The sequence below is a fragment of the Vicugna pacos genome, chromosome 7 (assembly GCF_048564905.1).
Source record: "Vicugna pacos chromosome 7, VicPac4, whole genome shotgun sequence".
Lineage (NCBI taxonomy): Eukaryota > Metazoa > Chordata > Mammalia > Artiodactyla > Camelidae > Vicugna > Vicugna pacos.
In genome coordinates, this window is record NC_132993.1 from 23,873,976 (window position 1) to 23,893,918 (window position 19,943).

The 19,943-nt window shown below is 33.6% G+C and overlaps 1 protein-coding gene across 5 annotated transcripts in view; it reads left to right on the forward strand.

Annotated features, from left to right (window-relative positions):
• Positions 1–19,682, forward strand: part of POT1 (protection of telomeres 1) — a 76,440-nt gene extending 56,758 nt beyond the window's left edge. For all 5 annotated transcript variants that reach the window (XM_072964564.1, XM_072964563.1, XM_072964565.1 and 2 more), the window contains 9 exons: positions 512–600; positions 3,211–3,267; positions 4,348–4,504; positions 6,039–6,244; positions 9,376–9,511; positions 11,676–11,764; positions 13,673–13,764; positions 15,367–15,472; positions 17,026–19,682. In XM_072964564.1, coding sequence (XP_072820665.1) covers positions 512–600; positions 3,211–3,267; positions 4,348–4,504; positions 6,039–6,244; positions 9,376–9,511; positions 11,676–11,764; positions 13,673–13,764; positions 15,367–15,472; positions 17,026–17,138 — 1,045 coding nt within the window. In that variant the 3' untranslated portion in view covers positions 17,139–19,682. The remainder of the gene's footprint in view (positions 1–511; positions 601–3,210; positions 3,268–4,347; positions 4,505–6,038; positions 6,245–9,375; positions 9,512–11,675; positions 11,765–13,672; positions 13,765–15,366; positions 15,473–17,025) is intronic.
• Positions 19,683–19,943: the final 261 nt, after the last annotated feature.

Consider the following 19,943-nt stretch of genomic DNA (forward strand, 5'->3'; position numbering starts at 1 on the left):
TTTGACCAGTATTCTAGAGAAATAGCAAATGTTTCCTGCATATCTTCGAAGAGATATAGAAAGTATCCTATTCAGTAAATTGAAATGACGTACCTATTTTCCAGGTTTTAATATACTGAAATCAATATGACTAACATAGTAAATTAATTAGCCATTTTAATAATCTTGTATCAGTTTCCCTACTTTCTCATAGTGCAATACATAGCAGTGCTTGAGTCTAGAATGAGATTGTTCTGACCTAGAATGTCATCCATTAAGCACCCAGCTTATTTGTTTGCAGTATTTCATCATCCCACTGTTCCACTTTTATCTTTCTAGAGTTAGGTTTGATCAATTTGAGGATCTCTTGGAACCCTCTGATAATCTGATCATAGGTATAGATGAGGAATGCATACACGCACAGACAATTTTCTGTACAGTATCAGTGAGCTCTTGGTTCCTATGGGTAGAGTTAAACTGACCATTACTTGACTGTTTTTTGAAATTTAAAATTATATCCTTTCACTTACAGGGTTTTAGAATCTGCAGATTTGCCAGCCAATCAGTCTTTTGGTGGTATCTGTCAATCAGAACATGAGGACAGCTTTTCAAACATTTCAAGTAAGGACAATTCTTACATTTTTATTTTATTTATTAAACTGTAGCTGATTTACAATATTATGTTAGTTTCAGGTGTACAGCTTCAAATTCTTTTCCATTATAGTTATTGCAAGATGTTGAATATAGATCCATGTGCCATACAATGATAAATCCTTGTTGTTTCTTTTATATATAGTGATATATATCTATTAATCCCATACTCCTAATAAGTAAGAACAATTTTTAATGTTGCCAGTTTAGTCACTGTTAAGTAAAATGGCTTTATCAATATAAATTCTCTTTTTTAAATAATTTCCCGTTTCTGTTTGTCTCTCTCTTTTTTGGCAAATCCATATTTCTTGTAAAGGAACATGCTAAATCTTTTATCAGTGTCCTAGGCAAAGGTAAACATTATTCCTCCCTTAATTAAATATTTACATTTTTAAAATTGGGGTGGTAGGAATTACTTGATTTGTGATATGTGTAGTATTTATGTATATATATTGATATGTATGTATATATGTTTACTAAAAATCTGTATTAATTTCCTAGCCAAGTACTTTGCTTATCAGTTTCTAAAAGGAACAAAGGTTGTCTTTGCTGCTTTATTTCAAATTCCCCACATGTTTTTTATCACACATACCTTAGAGTTCCAAGTCTTAATTATTGAGTTAATCAAGTACCTAATTGCAAAACATTAGCAAACAATTACTTGTGTATTTATGTTATCATCTACCTGAATAGATGACTATTCAAATCTAAAATTTAAAACACTCTGTGAGGTTTCTTCCTTTTTCACTTTGTCTTAATATTTGCTTGTACATTCTGAGACCTAAAATCTATGTCGTGTTTCTTTTTTTTTTTTCCTAACAACCTAACTCCTTTCCCTTCTGTGATCCTTTTTGAGTATTTACTCTCTTTCTATACCAGTAATGATAAGCATTAACGTGTGTGGATTGATAGGCATTTAGTAAGTGCCACAGTCATTATCATTTAATCCTAACTGCACTCCTATGAGGTTGATATTATTCCTCCCTCTTATAGAAAGTAAGCTGAGGCTTTGAGTGATGGGGTTCATATAATTTGCCCCAGCTGAGTTAGCTATTACCTGATGGCAAAGTCAGTCAGATTCAAATGTGTGCTATTTGATTTTTTGTACATAAGTTTATTTCTTCATTTTCTCTTCTTTAAATTCTTCATATTTCCTAGCACCTTGGTGATCCGTGATTTCTTGAGCAACCATTAGGAGGCCAATTTACTTCAACTGACAATCTTTTGGAGACAGTGTAATTTGTAATTATATTTTTTAAAATCTCTTTTTTCCTTTTTAAAGGTTTTTCTGATTATTTTTAAATTACAAAAGTAGTACATGTCACAGGAAAGTTGAAATAATTGTACAGTCAACACTCATATACCCACCACCTAGATTCTCCAATTAACATTTTACTCTCTTTGATCTGTCATGTCTCTCTCTTTTTTAATCCATCAATCCATCTTTTTTGAAATATTTCAAAGTAATTTGCAGACTAAAGTACACCTCCTAAACACTTCAATGAATGAACATCATCAACTAGAGTTCAGTATTTGTTTAGAATTCTTTTTTATTCTTTTATCACTGAGGTAAATTATACTCAGTGAAATGGGGAACTTGAGTTTTGACTAATATATGAACCTGTGTAACCTAAATCGCTCTTAACATCAAGTCCATTACTTTTCGCAGAAAACTCCCTCATGCTCTTTCCCAAACAATCTTCACCCCTAGCTCTACCCCAGAAGTTCATTTTTCCACCATAGATTAATTGTGCCTCTTCTAGAACTTCATGTAAATGGAATAATTTTATATTATGTACTCCTGTACATACAGTTTGTTTTTGAGATTCATGCGTGTTGTGCATGTATCAGTAGTTTATTTCTTTTTAATGCCTAGTATGGTATGATGTAGACTTTTTAAAAATACAGATTTCCAGTTGCAGAATCTTTTTTTTTTTAAGTTGGCTTTAGTGTCTTTGTTAAAATCAAATGAGTATAAGTGTGGATTTACTTCTTTGCTTTCCATTCAGTATTTAGTAGTATGGTGTGAAATAAACATTTGTTTCCCCTCATACAAATTTCCAGTTGTTGCAGAACCATTTGTTGAAAAAAATTTTGCTTTCCCTTTGGATTGCTTTGCCTCCTTTATCAAAAATCAAATGACTGTGTAAATGTGGTTTAGTTCTGGACTTTCTAATTCTGTTAATATTGTCAATCTTTATGTCAACACCATATTCTCTTGATTACTATAGCCTTATAGTAAATCTTGAAGTCATAAAAGTCCTCCAGGTTTGTTCTTTTTTGAGATTAGATTCTAGATTCTAGATTCTTTGCATTTCCACTTAAATAATAGACCCTGCTTGTCTCTTTCTATAATAAAGCCTCTGCAATTTTAACTAGGATTATAGTGAATCTACAGATCAATTTGGGATGATAATATCAGCTCTTAACAATATTGAACCTTCCAATCTATGAACAAATGACTTCACTCCATTAGATCTTCTTCAGTTTCTCTCAGTAATGTTTTATAGTTTTCAATGCCACATTGAATTTTTAATGGATTTTAAAATTGTAATTCTTCTTCCCTTCTTCCTAATTAAGGCTCTGGATCAGTATCACTATATGAGGTAGAAAGATGTCAGCAACTATCAGCTACAGGTAAGAAGACCATGTTTCATTTTTGAAAAATGGGCATAACAATGAGCATAATAAATCTGACCTTATATCTATAAGTTTATAAAATGTAGTTCTGCCCTACAGTACAGTGGGGTTTATTTTTAGTTTTATAATGTGAAGTATCTTATATGACATTAACTTTAATCACTTCACACTTTGTACTTACTGGTGCACGTGTGTACATATTCGTACATACACATAGAGGTGCCTGTGTATAAGTATAGGTATGAACGTGTGTGCGTATGCACCCCAGCTGTGTCAGTGAAAGGCTGTAGAAGCAATGGCCCCCAGTAGCAATGAGCACACCTCGTGTACAGGTCTTCGTTTATAAATAATATCCCCAATTAAAAGGACTCCTTGAAGAAATAGCAGATTCCAGGGTTGGGACAGGAGAATTACAAGATGATTGTGGAACATCTTGTGCCAGAAAGTAAAGAAGTTTTCAGGTAATGATGGCACATGTCAAATCTGGTACAATTTGAGTATCAAAATAAAAAATACTGGTGATGGGATAGAACTGATTGAATAAAGTAGGAATCTATTAGTCCGTATGGATAATAAATAAAAAGAACAAAACAAATAAATAAATGAAATTGAATGGAAAACTGTTATTTAAAACAGAATGGCAACTAATAAATGAAATAATGAAGTTGGGGGTAAAAAAACGCCATTTTTTAATCATGATAGTAATAATTTATTTAGTTGTCAATCATCAATGGATCCTAAATGAGCAGAATCCTAAATGTTTAATGAACTGGGATATTTATGTTTTTCCAAGTACTTACTAGTTTTAAAGGGGGAAACAATAAGTGTATAGTGGAGATAACTGCTAAACAGCACCTTCACCAGCTGAGCAGAGTTAACATCCCCAGGAATGAAACACTGATGTGATGCACTGAGAAGGCCACAGTATCACTTACACAGTAGGCTTTCTACACCAGAAATGCAATGAATAAAACTTAATTACATCTTAATGTGTATATTTGCTTCAGGGGGACTCATGTCGTGGATATACTTACATTCTTGTAGATTTCTCTGACTTAATCTAACAATTCCTTGTAGTGCTTACAGATCATCAATATTTGGAGAAAACGCCACTCTGTGCTATTCTGAAACAAAAAGCTCCCCAACAGTACCGCATCCGAGCAAAACTGAGGTCGTATAAGCCCAGAAGGCTCTGTCAGTCTGTTAAACTTTCTTGTCCTAAGTGTCATTCACTGTGAGTATTTTCCATTATAGAACAGAAGTTTTCACTTATTAAAATTTGTGTATTTATGTTTTCTTATGTATCAGTTTAAGTCCTGGCAATGAGTGAATGATAGTTTAATGTATTGTATTTTGAAAGAATGATCATGTTTTTAAGAGAAAATACTAATTTGTAATAAATCCTTCTGATATTTATTAGTAGTAATACATAAAAGGAGGTGCTGTTTTCAGATCTGGAATTCAACTTAGTAGCTCTGGTTAAATGCAAACACATAATAAACTATGAAGATATTTGGGGAGACTTTCTCATTTGTTCCAAATCTTCTTGAAAGTGAACCATTACTAACTAAAATTGTTAAATAGAGAATAATTCTGGGTAGTTGAAATTTCTAATTAAGTGATACAGAAAGCCTTGCTGGAAATATTTCTGTCCTGCTTAATAACTACAATATAGTGAATGTAATTTAAACTTTTGTTAGTAATTGAGGATTTCTCAGTTCCTCAGTCTTTTTTCTGAACATCAATTATTACATAAATAAATAAATTTTAGGACATTAGTATAAATATGTACTTATTAGCTCAAGATATATTCTGAAAATTATTTTTAATCCCTCTTCCTCTTTTTTATGCAATTTGACTATCTTCCCTCTAAATATGTAATACATAAATATATATACATCTCTGTCATATTTGTAGGTGTCTGTTGTTTGTGGGTGCTTCTGTGTACACTAATGTATATATATTTTCCCTCCAGAATCTAAGTGTAATACTGCTGTGCAGATTTTTGATCATCAGATCTCCTTATATAAAATGGGAGACTGTCTTCCACCCATTTGGGCTTGAATTGGTATTTGGAATTAAAATATAAGTACAGATATTAGGTAGTTCTTGAAGTATTATCAAGTTATAATTAGCAAAAACACATAGCTTTGCCAAACAAAACCACCCTTTATGATCATTTTTTTAAGCAACTATGGAAATCATCTCAGAAAAGTTAAGAGGTTTCACCTAGTTACACAGCTGATTGGTGACAGAACCAGGACAAGGACACAAACCTTTTGATTGCAAATTATGCTGTTTCTACTGTATCATACTTTACCATATGACTTTTAAAAATTATTATTCTAGATTAAAAGAAATCAAAAGGAATATTAGTAGGTACCCTATGAAAGTGAGATAATTTAAATGGTAAGTGGATGTTTATCTTGAGTGAAGACAGGGATCTCCTGCTAGAAGGTTTAGCATTCCTTACAGAGAACAGTTTAGTTCTAGAAATAATTATAAGTAACCTTGGTATCACCAAACCAGGCAAGGAAATTGCTGGTGGCCAATGTAATTATAGTATGGGTCTAATTAGCCATGTAATATCATCAGATATCTTTCTGTTGAATAAGAGACACTTAATCTGCAAAGTGAATTGTCTCCAGATTTTAAAGTAAGTAGCTGCCTCAAAGGCATATGAACAAAATTTTTATTGGATCATTTGTTAAATTTGACCTTGCAAGTTTATACCAGTTGTTTTTGTGTTATTTCTTTGTTTATTTTAGGCAAGAAGTTCCACATGAGGGTGATTTGGATAAAATTTTGCAAGAGGGTGCAACCAAAACCCCAGATATCAAACTACAAAACACATCATTATATGATTCAAAAATCTGGACCACTAAAGATCAAGGAGAACGAAAAGTAGCTGTTCATTTTGTGAAAAATAATGATATTCTCCCATTTTCAAATAACTGTCTAATTTTGATAGAAGGTATGATATTTAAGTTACTGTTTTATTAGAATACGGCTTTTGCTTGTGTCTTTCTCTGGTTAATTATTGTTAAATATATTTTAGGGGCAGCCTAGGACATACAAAGTCAAAGCAGTGTTCATTTAAATTTCAAACAGTGTAATATATTACATATAACAACTAGATTCAGATACATACGTACAAGTATGTATATGTTTATCTGAAAGACATTTTGAAATTATACATTAAATTCAAGTGTTTGCATTTGTCTATCTTGTTGGATTTGTACATGTAATCTTAATGGGATCCAAGGTGATTATTGAGCCAAATAATAATCAGGAAGCTGCTTGTTACGTACAGTTGCTATTATTTTGGCCTCTGGATGTCACTCTTGTGTCATAAAAACAGCATGAAAGTCATCTCGAGCTAAATCAAGGAAGGGACCCTTAAAGCAAGTAAAGATAACGACATATTTTAAAAGAATGAAACTTTGAGTCAAATTTGGTTTTGTATTTTATCCTTTTGGCTTATTTTATCTAATATATATCTAGTAATCCATAATAGGAGACCATCATCTTTAATTTTCATTAGAGAAACTTCAGTTTCATTTTGTAAATGAACTGATTTTTATTACAATGGATTATGATCATTTTTAGTGCTGATATTTTTCTATTTATAAAACAGTCACTTTAGAAAATAACATATATGTGTGAATATACATGTATATAAACATTGGTATTATTTTCATGAACATCTCGTTTTAATATATTTATAGTGTATCAGAAAGTATTTTAATTAATTTCTATGTATCAGTTCATTTAATTATCACTGTGAAGTTGGTACTGTTGTGAGTTGTTTTTTATACATGAGAAAACTGAACCACAGAGGAGATAAATGTCTTTCTCAATAGAGGTAGTGAGTGGTGGAACTTAACTGTGTCCTGTTTTTTGACATAGTAACTCTGTGATGAACTTCGCCTCCCTCCAGATGAAGTATAATTATGGAGATACAAGGAATTAAGTAAATGTTGCCCAATAACTTTCTGGTAAAGTTATCATAGTATGCATATGCTTTAGTGCATATGAGATTATCTGTTCCCCTACTCTCATACCAGTGCTTTTATACACCAATGCTTTTAAAAACTTGGCCATTTTGAGTGAAATGTGATATTTCATTAGCAGTATTTTAATCTGTACCAGGAGATAGACATAAAAACAGAAAGACAGAGACACACACATACGCAAAAATGGAGTAAGACTGTTTATATGCCCTAAAAATAAAATAAAGCCATGATCTTGTCAGGCTTTATAAGAACTGTCCTTGTAGGGCCAACAGAGAGGATGTCAAATATGCCTTAGGGTCCTTCTGTGCTGTGCTGCTCCCCACCGGAGTCTATGCTAAAGCCAAGTTGGCCTTAAGGATCCAAAGGAAGCTTGAATAAAGACATCCCCTTAGCTCCTAATCCTATCTGTAATTACCAGGCGTCCCTCAAACTTTCAGTGTCATCTCCTGCCCGTCCTCAATTCCCACCCCACCCTCCGTCATATTGAACTGGTGACAATTCCTAAACCCAGTATATTTCTCTGTGCCATTCCATTGCTATTCTACTGAGAATTTCTGTTCTAATACATCTTCAGAAGTGAACTCAGTAATTCCCTTTATTTGGCAATTCTTATAAAATATTTAATGAGCATCTGCGTGCATAAGCGCTTTTCTGATGCATCAGGCAGATCTGTGTGGTTCTAATTACATACCGCGTGAACTTCTAGTAGAACACTTTTCTTCTTGTATTATATTTGTGTTACAACTGTCTGTTTATAGATTTGTTTCCATATTAGAATGTAAACTCTCTAAGGTCCAGATACATGTTATTTTAATCTACGTGTCTTCAGCACTAGAGTAGTACACCTGGCACATAACTGGCTCTCAGTAGAGATTTATTAGATACGTAAGTCCATCCAATGTAAAACACTTTACCTTACAGAGCCTTTTTAAAAAGTCAAATGAGAGTGTATGTGAAAGCACTTTAAAAGGGTTTCATCAAAATGTGAGCTATTTTTATGTTATCATATTTCTCAGTATCATAACTCTAACCATAGGCTAGGATCTAACTATAGTATGATGTGGCTGAACTGTGGTTGCCAGCTATGGCAGAGCTGCAGGAGGAGGTATGGGAGCTGGGCAAGTTAAAACACAGCAGAGTTTGGTGTTCTTACCAAGATTTAGCCACTTTTTAAAAAATAACACACCGTGGATTGTTGAAAGCCTTTGGTTGATTTCTAGAGTTCTGAAAACGTTGAATTTGACAGTTTTTGCCAGTATTATTTTTGCTGTTATGGAAAAGTGTATTTTGGGACATTCTTACACTGCTATGCCAGAAACGCTTCCCCTCACAATTGAATTTTAGCATTATAAATTTTACACAAATTTTAGGAAATGCACAGAATCACTTTTATAAATCATATTCTCTTTCCCTGGGGAGGAAGAATTACCAACCTAAGTGAAAAGTTCACCAAGAAAGGTACCAGTGGGTTTGTGTTATCATTGGTAATGCTGCTTTCTAATAATGGTACATCGTTGAGCATGCTGTTTCTTCTCAGCCAACATGATTTTAATGTCCACCCTGTCATAGCATTAGGGTAAGTGGGATGATTTTCACAGTAAAAAAAATGAACAAACACTATACATGAATTCATATTACACAGTCTGCTCACATCAAACTGAAAAGATTTAGTTCAAATTATTATTATATACTAGTAGTATATAGCAAATTTAATAGGAATCCTGTCATTTTATGGCTCCCAACTTTACTCCTTTTAGATCATTTGAACCATAGTGTTCCTTGCATAAAGAGCAATTTGTACAAATTTAAAGTTATGGTTAATATTTTACAAACTTTATATTTTGTTCAAGTCTCAGCATTTTTGCTCAGTGCTTTCTTTAATCAATGAATAAGATCCTAAGTTTACAAATTATTTTAACAATAAATGTATAAGTGTATGAAGTGTCTTAACTTCATGGCATGCATTGCCTTTTTCTGTTAGTCCTTTTAGTCTTATTATATATATCTCATGTGGTACTTAATAGGTACTCCATTTTTGCCTATTCTATACTTGTAATACTTGAAGGATTTATTTATTCTCTTTTAATAGGAGGTACACTCAGTGAAATCTGTAAACTCTCAAACAAGTTTCATAGTGTAATTCCTGTGAGATCTGGCCCAGAAGACCTGGAAGTCCTCGACCTTTCAGCACCATTCCTTATACAAAGGAAAATGCATCACTATGGGTATGTTTTCAATAATGGTAATTTGGGGAATTTTTATTTTTATTTATCTATTGCTTGTTTATTTTTTTTTTTTTACTTTTTTTTTTGAGTGATAGTCACTTTACAGTGTGTCAATTTCCAGTGTGGAGCACAATTTTTCAGTTATACATGAACATACCTATATTCATTGTCACTTTTTTTTTTTGCTGTGAGCTACCACAAGATCTTGTATATATTTCCCTGTGCTATGCAGTCTAATCTTGTTTATCTATTCTACATATGCCTGTCAGTATCTCACTTGTTACTATATAGTGAATGGATACTTACTGAGTACCAATTTATGTGTACTAGATTTTTTGGTATGTATCTGTTCTTTGGATGGCATATATATTGAGTGCCTACAGTGTGCTAGGTGTAAGGCTACCCCAAAGGCTGAAATATTCCTTTATTTTCTTTCATAAGAATTTACATACTAGTTACAGAGAAAGGTTCAGAGCTGCATCCTAGTAAAAGTTAAGTGATTGAACTCCAGATTTTCAGTGCCACAAAGTTATAAGTTAGTTGCCACTGAGAAACTGGAAGATACCAGAATCCATTAGGAACTAGAAACAGGTGTCCAGGTTTGGAAGGAGGCAGTGCAGATAGAATCTGTTTCCGCTTGATGAAACAGTCACCCTGGTAGTGCCCTGCTTTGAGAAACCCTGGATTGTAGAATACATCTTGTCATACCATCCCTCTCCTTTTCCATCTCCCAAATATCAAATTCTGGCTTTTTTTTTTTTTCTTTTTAAGAGGTCACTGACATGGACCTGAGCGTGTAGCTCATCCTGACTCATTTGCGCTCTCTCCTCTCCCTCTGTTCTTTTTGTCTTGCCTTCCTAGTATCAGTCACCTTGGCCAGTCTAGAACCAGAAAAGCAAATATTAGTTATAAACTTTGGACCATTCTTCACTTACTGGAAGTCAAAAAGAAAAAAAAAACATTCTATTCAGGCTTATATTTTAGTAGGTCTCATAAGTAAATACTTATGACTAGATTTTAGTTTTTTAATAGATGAGTTTAAAATATGCTAATTACTGATACATTTAGGTTTTACTTCTACATTTTGTGTTGTTTTCCACTTATCATGCTATTCTTATTTCCCGTCCTCTCCTTTTTTTATTTTGCTAATTTTTATCTCCATTCTTCTATTGGCTTGACTTATAAAAATGTTATTTTTCTCCTTTTCCCTCTTGTACTACTGTGAAAATAATGGATTCTCTAATTTCTACTTATTATCCTTAATTTTTAATTTGTGTACTTACTTTATCAATGTCTAAAGTTTAATATCGCAGCCTTATTTTAAGGCAATAATACTCATTATTGGATTATCTTTTTCTGTTAAAGAAAAAAACTTCTATGTATTAGAAGAATGGAAGAGGATAACATTTAATATAGTTACCCTTTGTTTTACCCCAGCTTGCAGATGAAAAGAAGTCTGCATGCATCTTTGAATGTTTATTTTTATATTTTTATTCATGCATACGTTCTTATCAACATCTTCTAAATGTTAATATATAATAAAAAGTGTAAATAAAAAGTATAATAAATGCAAATAAAAATTGCTTGTATTTAAAATGTTTGTAGGTAAGTAAAACATACCTATACTAAATGATGTGCAATTTTAGTATATTTATACTGTTATATTGGTTTGTATTACAAAAGATAACTACAGTATAACGTATCATAAACTATGATTCCCCTATGTACTAGTACTGACTTCTTTAGTTAGAATAATTTTTCTCCTATTGGTTTATGTTTAATTAAGACCTTCACTGTTACATACTGTTCACAGAGCCATAAAATGAAATAGTCCTTAGAGATTGTCTCTTTAAACTTTTTTGTTTTACCAGATAGGAAAATAGCCAGATTAATTAACAGTCTGCATCTGGAACCACTCTGATTCTCAATGTACAGGTGTTTATTCTGAATCGTACTCTTTTTTGATTGCTTCTGTTGTAAGAAGCTTTTTTTTTTAATAATTCTGTTTGTAATATACATATTACAATATAGGAGGTGTGGTGCTCTTGTTTAATAATACACTTTTTAAACTGCATGCTTGAACAGCAAAAATGGTAAATAATAATTAAATGAGTTATAATATAATAAATTATTTTTACTGTTTTTTTGCTTTTATTAATTTCAGGTGTAAACAATGTTCTAATCTGAGACCAATACAAAATCTAAATTCCCTGGTTGATAAAAGATCGTGGATTCCTTCTTCTGTGGCAGAAGGTTGGCTAAAGTTCTATGTCCTATAATTGTAGCTGTCTTGTATAAGGTGATCTCACTGATTATATTTCAGTATTTGCAGGTATAGTAAAACCAGAGTAAAGGCTGAGCTAAAGTTTAATTTTCCTTAAGCAAAACCGTTCGTGGTGGTTATAACAAAAGTATAGAGTAAATGCTCAAAACACTTAAAAGCTTACTTTCAAGCATCTGCCAGTATTTTTAATTTACACTTTAATGTTCAGTAATCTTAGTATTAATCAGTAGTTATAAGTACAACTTGTGAAAAATCTCTACAGTTCATAGTGTCTTGGGATGGAAAAAGGTTTTAGAGATTGCTATTACAGCTTTTTACCCAATACAAGCTTTTAGCTGGAACAAGAAGAATCTTTGTATATCACATTATTAACTGTGGTCATCTAGCCTTGGCTTCAAACTCTTCAGTGACAGGGGGCTCGTTACACTGCAAGGTAACATGTCCCTTAATTTTTAGGTACAGTACTTAACAGTGAGGTAAAATCTGCTTGCCTATAATTTTAACATGGGCCACATTCTGTCTACTAGAATTAGGGTACTTCTGTTCCTGCTTCTGTAGGATGACAGACTGTACATTTGGAGGTAATCTGTCAAGCCTTCATTGAGTCTGTTTCTCCAAGCAGGCATCCTCACTTCCTTTCCTATTTCACTGCATTCCTTACTATTTTATTTCTCCTCTTCAGTAAACATTCCATTTTACCAATGCTCTTTTCAGAGTTTGGCACTTACAGCTGAAAATAGGGCTGCAGATGTTGGCCAATTCATGAGTATGAAGAAAACATTTATTTCCCTAAAATTGGACACTGCTTCTACTTACCTGAAAATCTTATTGTATAGATATATTTATTTGTATACTTGGTTTTGTTTCCTCTCTCTTTTAATCCAGCTGCATGATACTGCTATCTTATATTTTGTTTGGGGTCCAGTGGGGTTCCAGGTTACTTTCACATGAGCTTCTTGCTGTGTGCTTCAGCCTTGTTCTTCTCCTCAGCCGATACTTAATGTAGTTCTTTGTTTGCTTATGTGGTTGGTCCCTCAGGATAGGTTTTATGTTCTTCCTTCTTGGTTTTAGCTCGCATTTTATGCCTATTGAGATCTTTTGAATCTTAGAATTCACTTCCTCTGTATTAACAATTTCTCTCCTGTCTGTATGCCCTAATTCATGTCTGTATGCCCTAATTTATTCTTCTTACTTGCCTCCTTTGTTAGTCCTATTTGAACATGAATTCCACAAATGGAAGACAATATTCCATTCTCTAAGCCTATTGAATGTCTTCCATTTCCAGATACAATATAAGATGTTTATTTTTACCTATAAATTTTCATATGATTAAGTATCTCTTTAATTTCTTTCTTTTTTCTCATCTTACCAAATTATGAAATCCCAGATTCTGATTTCATTCAACCATATAGCTCTTAAAAAATAAGTGATCCCTTTGCTTACAATACAAAGGAGAGAAACATGTTACAAAATCCTAAATATTATACTGCATGCTATTTTTTTAGAACATTCTGGTACTTTAATTTTGTCTTTCATAAAGCCAACATGCAATGAATTGTCTTTCACAAATCAATTTTTGTTTTCCATTGAGATCAACTCATTTTAAAGACATGCTATATTAATATTTAATCAAAAAAAAGATACAATTGCTCGTGAGTCATTGTCCCCATATTGGTATAATGTAATGTTCCAAAAGGAACCTTTTAAAATGAGCTTAATATTTTAGAGAACAAAAAGATATATGTATAAGTTTTTTATCTTGAATTATCTTAGTAAACAAAATTAACATATGTAATATCATAAAGCAATTTTTTCTTTACTTTGATTATAAGAAATAGGAGATTCATATGGTTTCACCTTTTTTTCCTTCATATTAGTACTAGGTATTGTACCCCTCCAATACGTGTTTGTGATGACATTTACTCTTGATGATGGAACAGGAGTGTTGGAAGCTTATCTTATGGATTCTGTAAGTAACAGAGATAGTGAACCTATTTCTAATTAAAAGATAGTACTTTTTTGAATTTTAATATATTTATTTATGCTTACTTGATTACTGAGAAGAGTTAAGGCAACTCAGAAGAATAAATAAAAGACAAGTACATAAATCTTAAATGGTCTATGTATTTATCTCTCTTTTAATTTGATACTGTAAAATTTAATATCTGAATAATGAAAAATTCAGAAATAAGAATTTGAGGAAAGAGTTATTGTCCATACTAGGCAGAAGTTCTCTGGGAGCCAAAGGCAGAAGTGTGGCCACACCCACAGGCATTATCTATTGGTATTTCATTGGGCTTTTTAAGCTTCTATATTTCATGTTAGAGGGAACAATATTACTTTGATAGGGAGCTAGTTATATTGTGTGAAGCTACGGAGCTGTCCACAAGGTCACCTTCATTTTCTGACTATTCTAAGTTAGGGCATTCCCAAACCCCCCCATTACTTCTGACACCAGTTTCAAGTTAAGAGGTCCTCAAGACCAACCTTCATTTTGATAATTCACTAGAAAGACTCACAGGACTTACTGAAAGCTATTATTCTTACTGTTACAATTTATTACAGTAAAGGATACAGATTTTAATCATCAAGGGAAGAGGTGCATAGGGCATAGTCTAGGAACGTTTCAAACATGGAACCTTGATTTGTTTGCTTCCCATAAAGTAGTGGATAGTGTTGCCTTCCTGGAAATGATGTGTAACAGTACACGTGAGGTACTGCCAACCAGGGAAACTCAACTAAGCCTTAGTGTTGAGAGTTTTTGTTGGCATGCTATTGGGTAGTCGTGATTGGCTGCCCATGTGACTGCTCTCAGTCTTCAGCCCTACCAGCGGTCAAGTTAACACCACATGCTCCAAAGTCCCCGCTCTAAATCACAATGTTAATGTGACCCAAGGTCTCCAGGCAAACAGGGACCCTCCAATGAGGCTTGATGTTCCAAGGGCTTAGAGATTACCTCTCAGAAACCAAGGGCAAAGGCCAGTGAGGTTAAATTTTTCACTACATACATTGGGAAAGAATCTGGGGTCAGGTTGAGAGGAGAATTTTTCTCCTGCCTAAGCAGTTCATTTATCCACTTATTAAATAAATAGTTAATGAGCACCTGCTATGTGCCAAGTAGTATTCTTTGTGATGGGTGTATAGCGATGCGTGAAGCAAGCAAAATCCTTCCCTCCTGAAACTTACAATCTAGTAGAGAAGAAAAATGAAACAAAGATATACTGTATATTACACCTTTTTAAACTTAACACCTAGACATTGTAGGAACTCAGTTATATTCTGTCAAGAGAATAGTAAGCCTCACTGTATTCTAATCATTATTCTTATGATAAGTCAAAGTAGTTTAACTTGATTTTATAGATAAATATATCTCAAAGCTGTTTATAGAATAAAGTGGTAAATCAGATATTAGAGTTTAGATTAGCACTCTAGTTAATGCATTCTACTATCTTGATAGGGTGAAATAGTCTAGATTATTTTAATTAGATAATATTCAAATACTTTTTTTATTAATTATAACTTCTAAAGAAGATAAATATCATTTCCTTGTTTGTTCTATAATTTTTTTAAGGAAAAATTCTTCCAGATTCCAGCATCAGAAGTCCTACTCAATGACAACCTTCAGCAAAGTATAGATATGATCATGGATATGTTTTGTCCTCCAGAAGTAAAAATTGGTAGGCAGTAATATTTTAATAATCCCATTCATTCTTTTTCTTGAAATAACACCTAGCATATGGCTAATCTATCGACTTTAAAAGGCATAGAAACTTTGAAATCTGAATTCAGGTAAGTTGCTAAGTAGCAATTGATTATACTGTATGGTCTACCTGCGGATGAAGACATTAGCAGGGATGCAATAGGTAAGAATCATAATTTCTGAAATGAAAAGATTTTTTAAATGTTTTAAAATGTCACAAAGGGCAGGTAGTTTTGATCTCAAGCACATTTAATACTATGTTTATGCATACAAACATTAAACCAACAGGGATGAAATTTTGACAGGAAATATTTCTGACAACAAACCCCATTTAGCCAGTTTAATTCATTGATGAATTCTCTGTTCAGTATTAACTAGTTTCAGATTTTACAAGTTTTTATTTTACTAAGTATTTCTGTCAGGTTTAGTTTTTTTCTGTGTAACATTTGATTCATCAACCAGCCTTCAGGTCAAATTTTATTGATTACACCTGCTACCACTGAGTTTTCTTTTGTGGCCATTATTTCCATTTATAATGAAACTTGCAGATCTAAATCATACTCAGACAATTTGACTTCTGCCAGCAATGTTTCATCAGTAGCAGATTTGACCAGCTGCAGATTTAGCTGTTGTCAGTTTAACTCTTATAGGTTATTTTCAATCAGGCTTTATTTTTCCCTGGTCAATCTTTGCAATTTACAACAATCGAAAAAAAATTAGTTTTTGTGCATTTATAGCTAGGTTTTAATTTATATACTTTTATTTGATGTTTGGCTGTTTGGATTCTTTTGGATAGATTTCTGGAAATCAAACTGACATGTCAAAAAGCAAGGGGCTGGTAGGCCTTTGATACATACTGCCAGGTTGCTTTTCCAGAGTATTTTACCTATTTACAGCTCTACCAGCAGTGCAGGAGAATGCCTCTCTTGCTTGACCCTTGCCCAATATTGAAGACAAAATTAAATGTCTTTCAAATTCAAAGTTGAAGAAATATTAAGAGAGTATTCTAGAAGTTATAAATAGACTGTGGTCATGACCAGAGCTTGGAAATGGCATCTTTGACTGCCAACGTGCCTGGATTCAGCACCTGTTACCTGATGGACGTTTCAGAAGACAGATGTAAGGTATTGAGCTGGTTTCTTTGTAGTCAGCTAAGGAGGAAAAAACAAACAAACAAACAAACAAACAAACAAAAACAGATGAGATCAGTAAGTAATAATCAGGAGGGAAAAAAAGGAATAAAAATTGGAAATGATTTAGGTTACAGCCTTTGCCATCAAACATTTTGAAAACCTCACATTGAATTAGTCTTTCCTGTTGGGAAAAAAATCAAATCAGAATTGCTGCCGAACAATAACGAATCCATTGTTTATTTGGAAGAGTAAGGATATGAAATTTGGTGAGTGTATTTATTTACTTTTCAAGCTAAATTAAATATGTTAATTTTTCTATCTAATCATTATGCTTAGATACATATTTTAGAGTTGTTTAATTTCAGTGGTTCAAAAGCATATTCTTTTTGATTTGTAGATGCGTATCCATGGTTGGAGTGCTTCATCAAGTCGTATAATGTCACAAGTGGAACAGAGCAGCAAATTTGCTATCAGATTTTTGACACCACAGTTGCAGAAGACCTTATCTAATTTTGACATTCAACTTAGCATATGTAAAATATTTTAATTTTAGAAAACATTACTATTTTTTATGAGATTGCTATAAAACACATACACGAGTTAGCTCTGTATTTTCCATTTTAACAGCTATCTAAAAAAATTTTAACAAATAGACATTGCATTATCTTAACTCCCTCTTGTAAGTTAAAAATGTTCCTGTTGCTCAGAATACCCAGTATGCTGGCTGCGAGGGATATATAAAGAGAGACATCAAATAAATAAGGACTGTTTTCATTTACTCTCTGCAGTCCTTTCAAAGAAGATATTTTGTTACCCTACCCTAAAATATCACTCTCCCTTTTGGTTTTTCCACATATCAGCCACTGATTGCTCTGCCATCCACCATCCCTGGTTGAGCTGCTTTTTCTGCCCTGATTTTTACATCAGCAGTGGTTGGTGATTTTAGCATGCGTATGGGATTAGGAAATGTCCTTACCTTAAATCTCTCCGCTTCTACTGAGTGCAAGGATTTGTTTGATTTGTTTTGTTTTTGTACAAAGGAATCTGCTTAAACAAGTACTCCTGGAAGAGGTGCTGGTCTGAGTGAGCTACAGTGTGCTTGAGAGAGTGATTTGCTCTAAGTGGAAGTGCCAGAATTGCTTCCTTTAGGTGTTGATACTGACCAACGGAGGATAAATCCATTTTTTTCAGACCCGAATTATGTGCTTTTATTGCTTATTTCTCTGCATGTTATTGGAAGTTATTCCATTGCACTTCAACCTAATCAAGTGATCAGATTGGCCGCGTCAGTGACTTATTTATATTACCCTTCTCGTTAGAGTCTTGTATAAACTGTGCTCATGTTTCAGATTGAACATTGAAGTGTTAAATCAGTATGATGTAGGCTGCTTTTTACCTGACGAGGTTTGTCAGATTTAAAATCATGAACATTCAGTTTTATACAAATATTTCTGTATATTTGTATATATGTATAGATTTATGTATGTTATTTGCTAAGGGCTGAGAGATACAGATCTCCCTAGTTCAGTAATAGTAAAGAATAAATAAATGCACGCATTTTAACTGTTTTATTTATTTGTCCCATCTTGAGCTGAGGCATGATTTGAAGTGAGGAACCAAAGCTGGTTTGTCAATATAGCCGCTAGTTAGGACTGGCTGCACACCAGGTACTATTGCTAAGTAAGCACTTAACATGTGTTTCAGTTTCAGAAGAACCCATTTTTCTGATAAGAAAGGCTTTTCCCTAATCGGGAACCCCAAGTTTCAAGGGAATTTTATTTCTGGAGCGACACTGGACAGTAGTTCATTGTGCCCAGATTTGAGCCTTGTCCCCTTTGTTGTCTGTGTGAATCTTCTTGTCAGATACAAAATTACTTAAATGTAAGAACATAGTTTGTGTACAGCCTCTTCCTCAGTTTCTAGACTCTGCAGCAGCCCTTGTTTTAGACACTCCTGGATTGTCTCTCGTAGCCCCGGCACTGTTCTGTGTAGGAAAGAGAGGGCCCGTCTTAGAAAATTGAAGACAGTCCATTCTTTAGATAATGAAAAATCGTGGGCTCTTTCAGTGGCCACCCTCACTGTCCCCAATTCTTTTTAGACTTCTTTATGACTCTCTTACGACTTCTGCCTGGTTATATTGCACATTGGACGTTGTTTCTAAATGAGTAGAGAAAGTGGTGTTGATGGGCTAAAAGAAGCGGAACACATCCGTGACTACCTGGGAGAGCAGTCTCCACACCATGCTGGCTGCCCGGTTTTCATATCAGCACAGTTGGTGTTGCCGAGCTGCTTGCACACACAGGAATGGGCCAGTCTTCCCCCCGCCCGCCTCCCAGCTGCCTGCCGTTCTGATTCCAAAGTCAGAGCATGTGTGTGTCACTAATTGTGACTCTCGGTCCAGCCAATTCTCTTCTGCACGCTGGAAGCTTTCATTGGTGTCGGGAAAAACCCTACATTCTTCTGATTATTTTCAGTGTTCTGAATTTTGACCATGCTTTCCATCAAGTTTTGTCTTTATCCAGAAATTTTTTTTAATAAAAGTAATATGTACTTGTAAGAATTTGAAACAGCATAAAGTATGTAAGGTTGAACTAATGCCTACTTTAACTGGCGCCCCAGAGGAAAGCACTTTTAACAGTTTTCTGTGTAATTTTCCAGACTGTTTCCCTAAGAACATGTAAGTATGTGTACAGATACATTTTTAAAATAGCATTATACTATGAATATATTTCTGCAACTTGCTTCTGTCACTTTGTAGAGTAGATTTTGTTTTTTACGTCAGTAGAATTAGAGGGAGAAACTTGTTTGTAATTGCTTAGCTTAAGAAACTTCAGTGGGGAATTCTCTGGTTATTTCACTTTCTGTGTTTTTGTGGTGGTTGGGGGTCTATGTAAGTGCTTTATTTCTTATCATGCCAATTTTGGAATTTTATATTTTTATAGAACATATTCATGTTGTCTGTTTCATTGAATAGTTATTCACAGCAGTATTATTATTTAGTCTGTGTTTTGTCTGGTATTATTTTCCCTTTAAATAAATCTGGAGCCCCTGGGACCTGGTTTTACTGTGTTTCCTGGAGGTTTTTCACGTGATCAGATTTTTTAAAGCCTGTCCAGTCTTCCTGATACAGGTTAGGGCTCCGCCATGACATGGCTGTCCTGTAATACTTGTTTATGCATTAAAGAACTCATTGTGAAAAGAATTACGTTGATGTAAGAAAGGAAGCCGCCTCCTGTAATGCTTTTCATTTGGAAATTCAAGCTCTGTAAAAGCTACAATGAGTCACACTAATGTTCTAGAACACCGTTTGGGGAG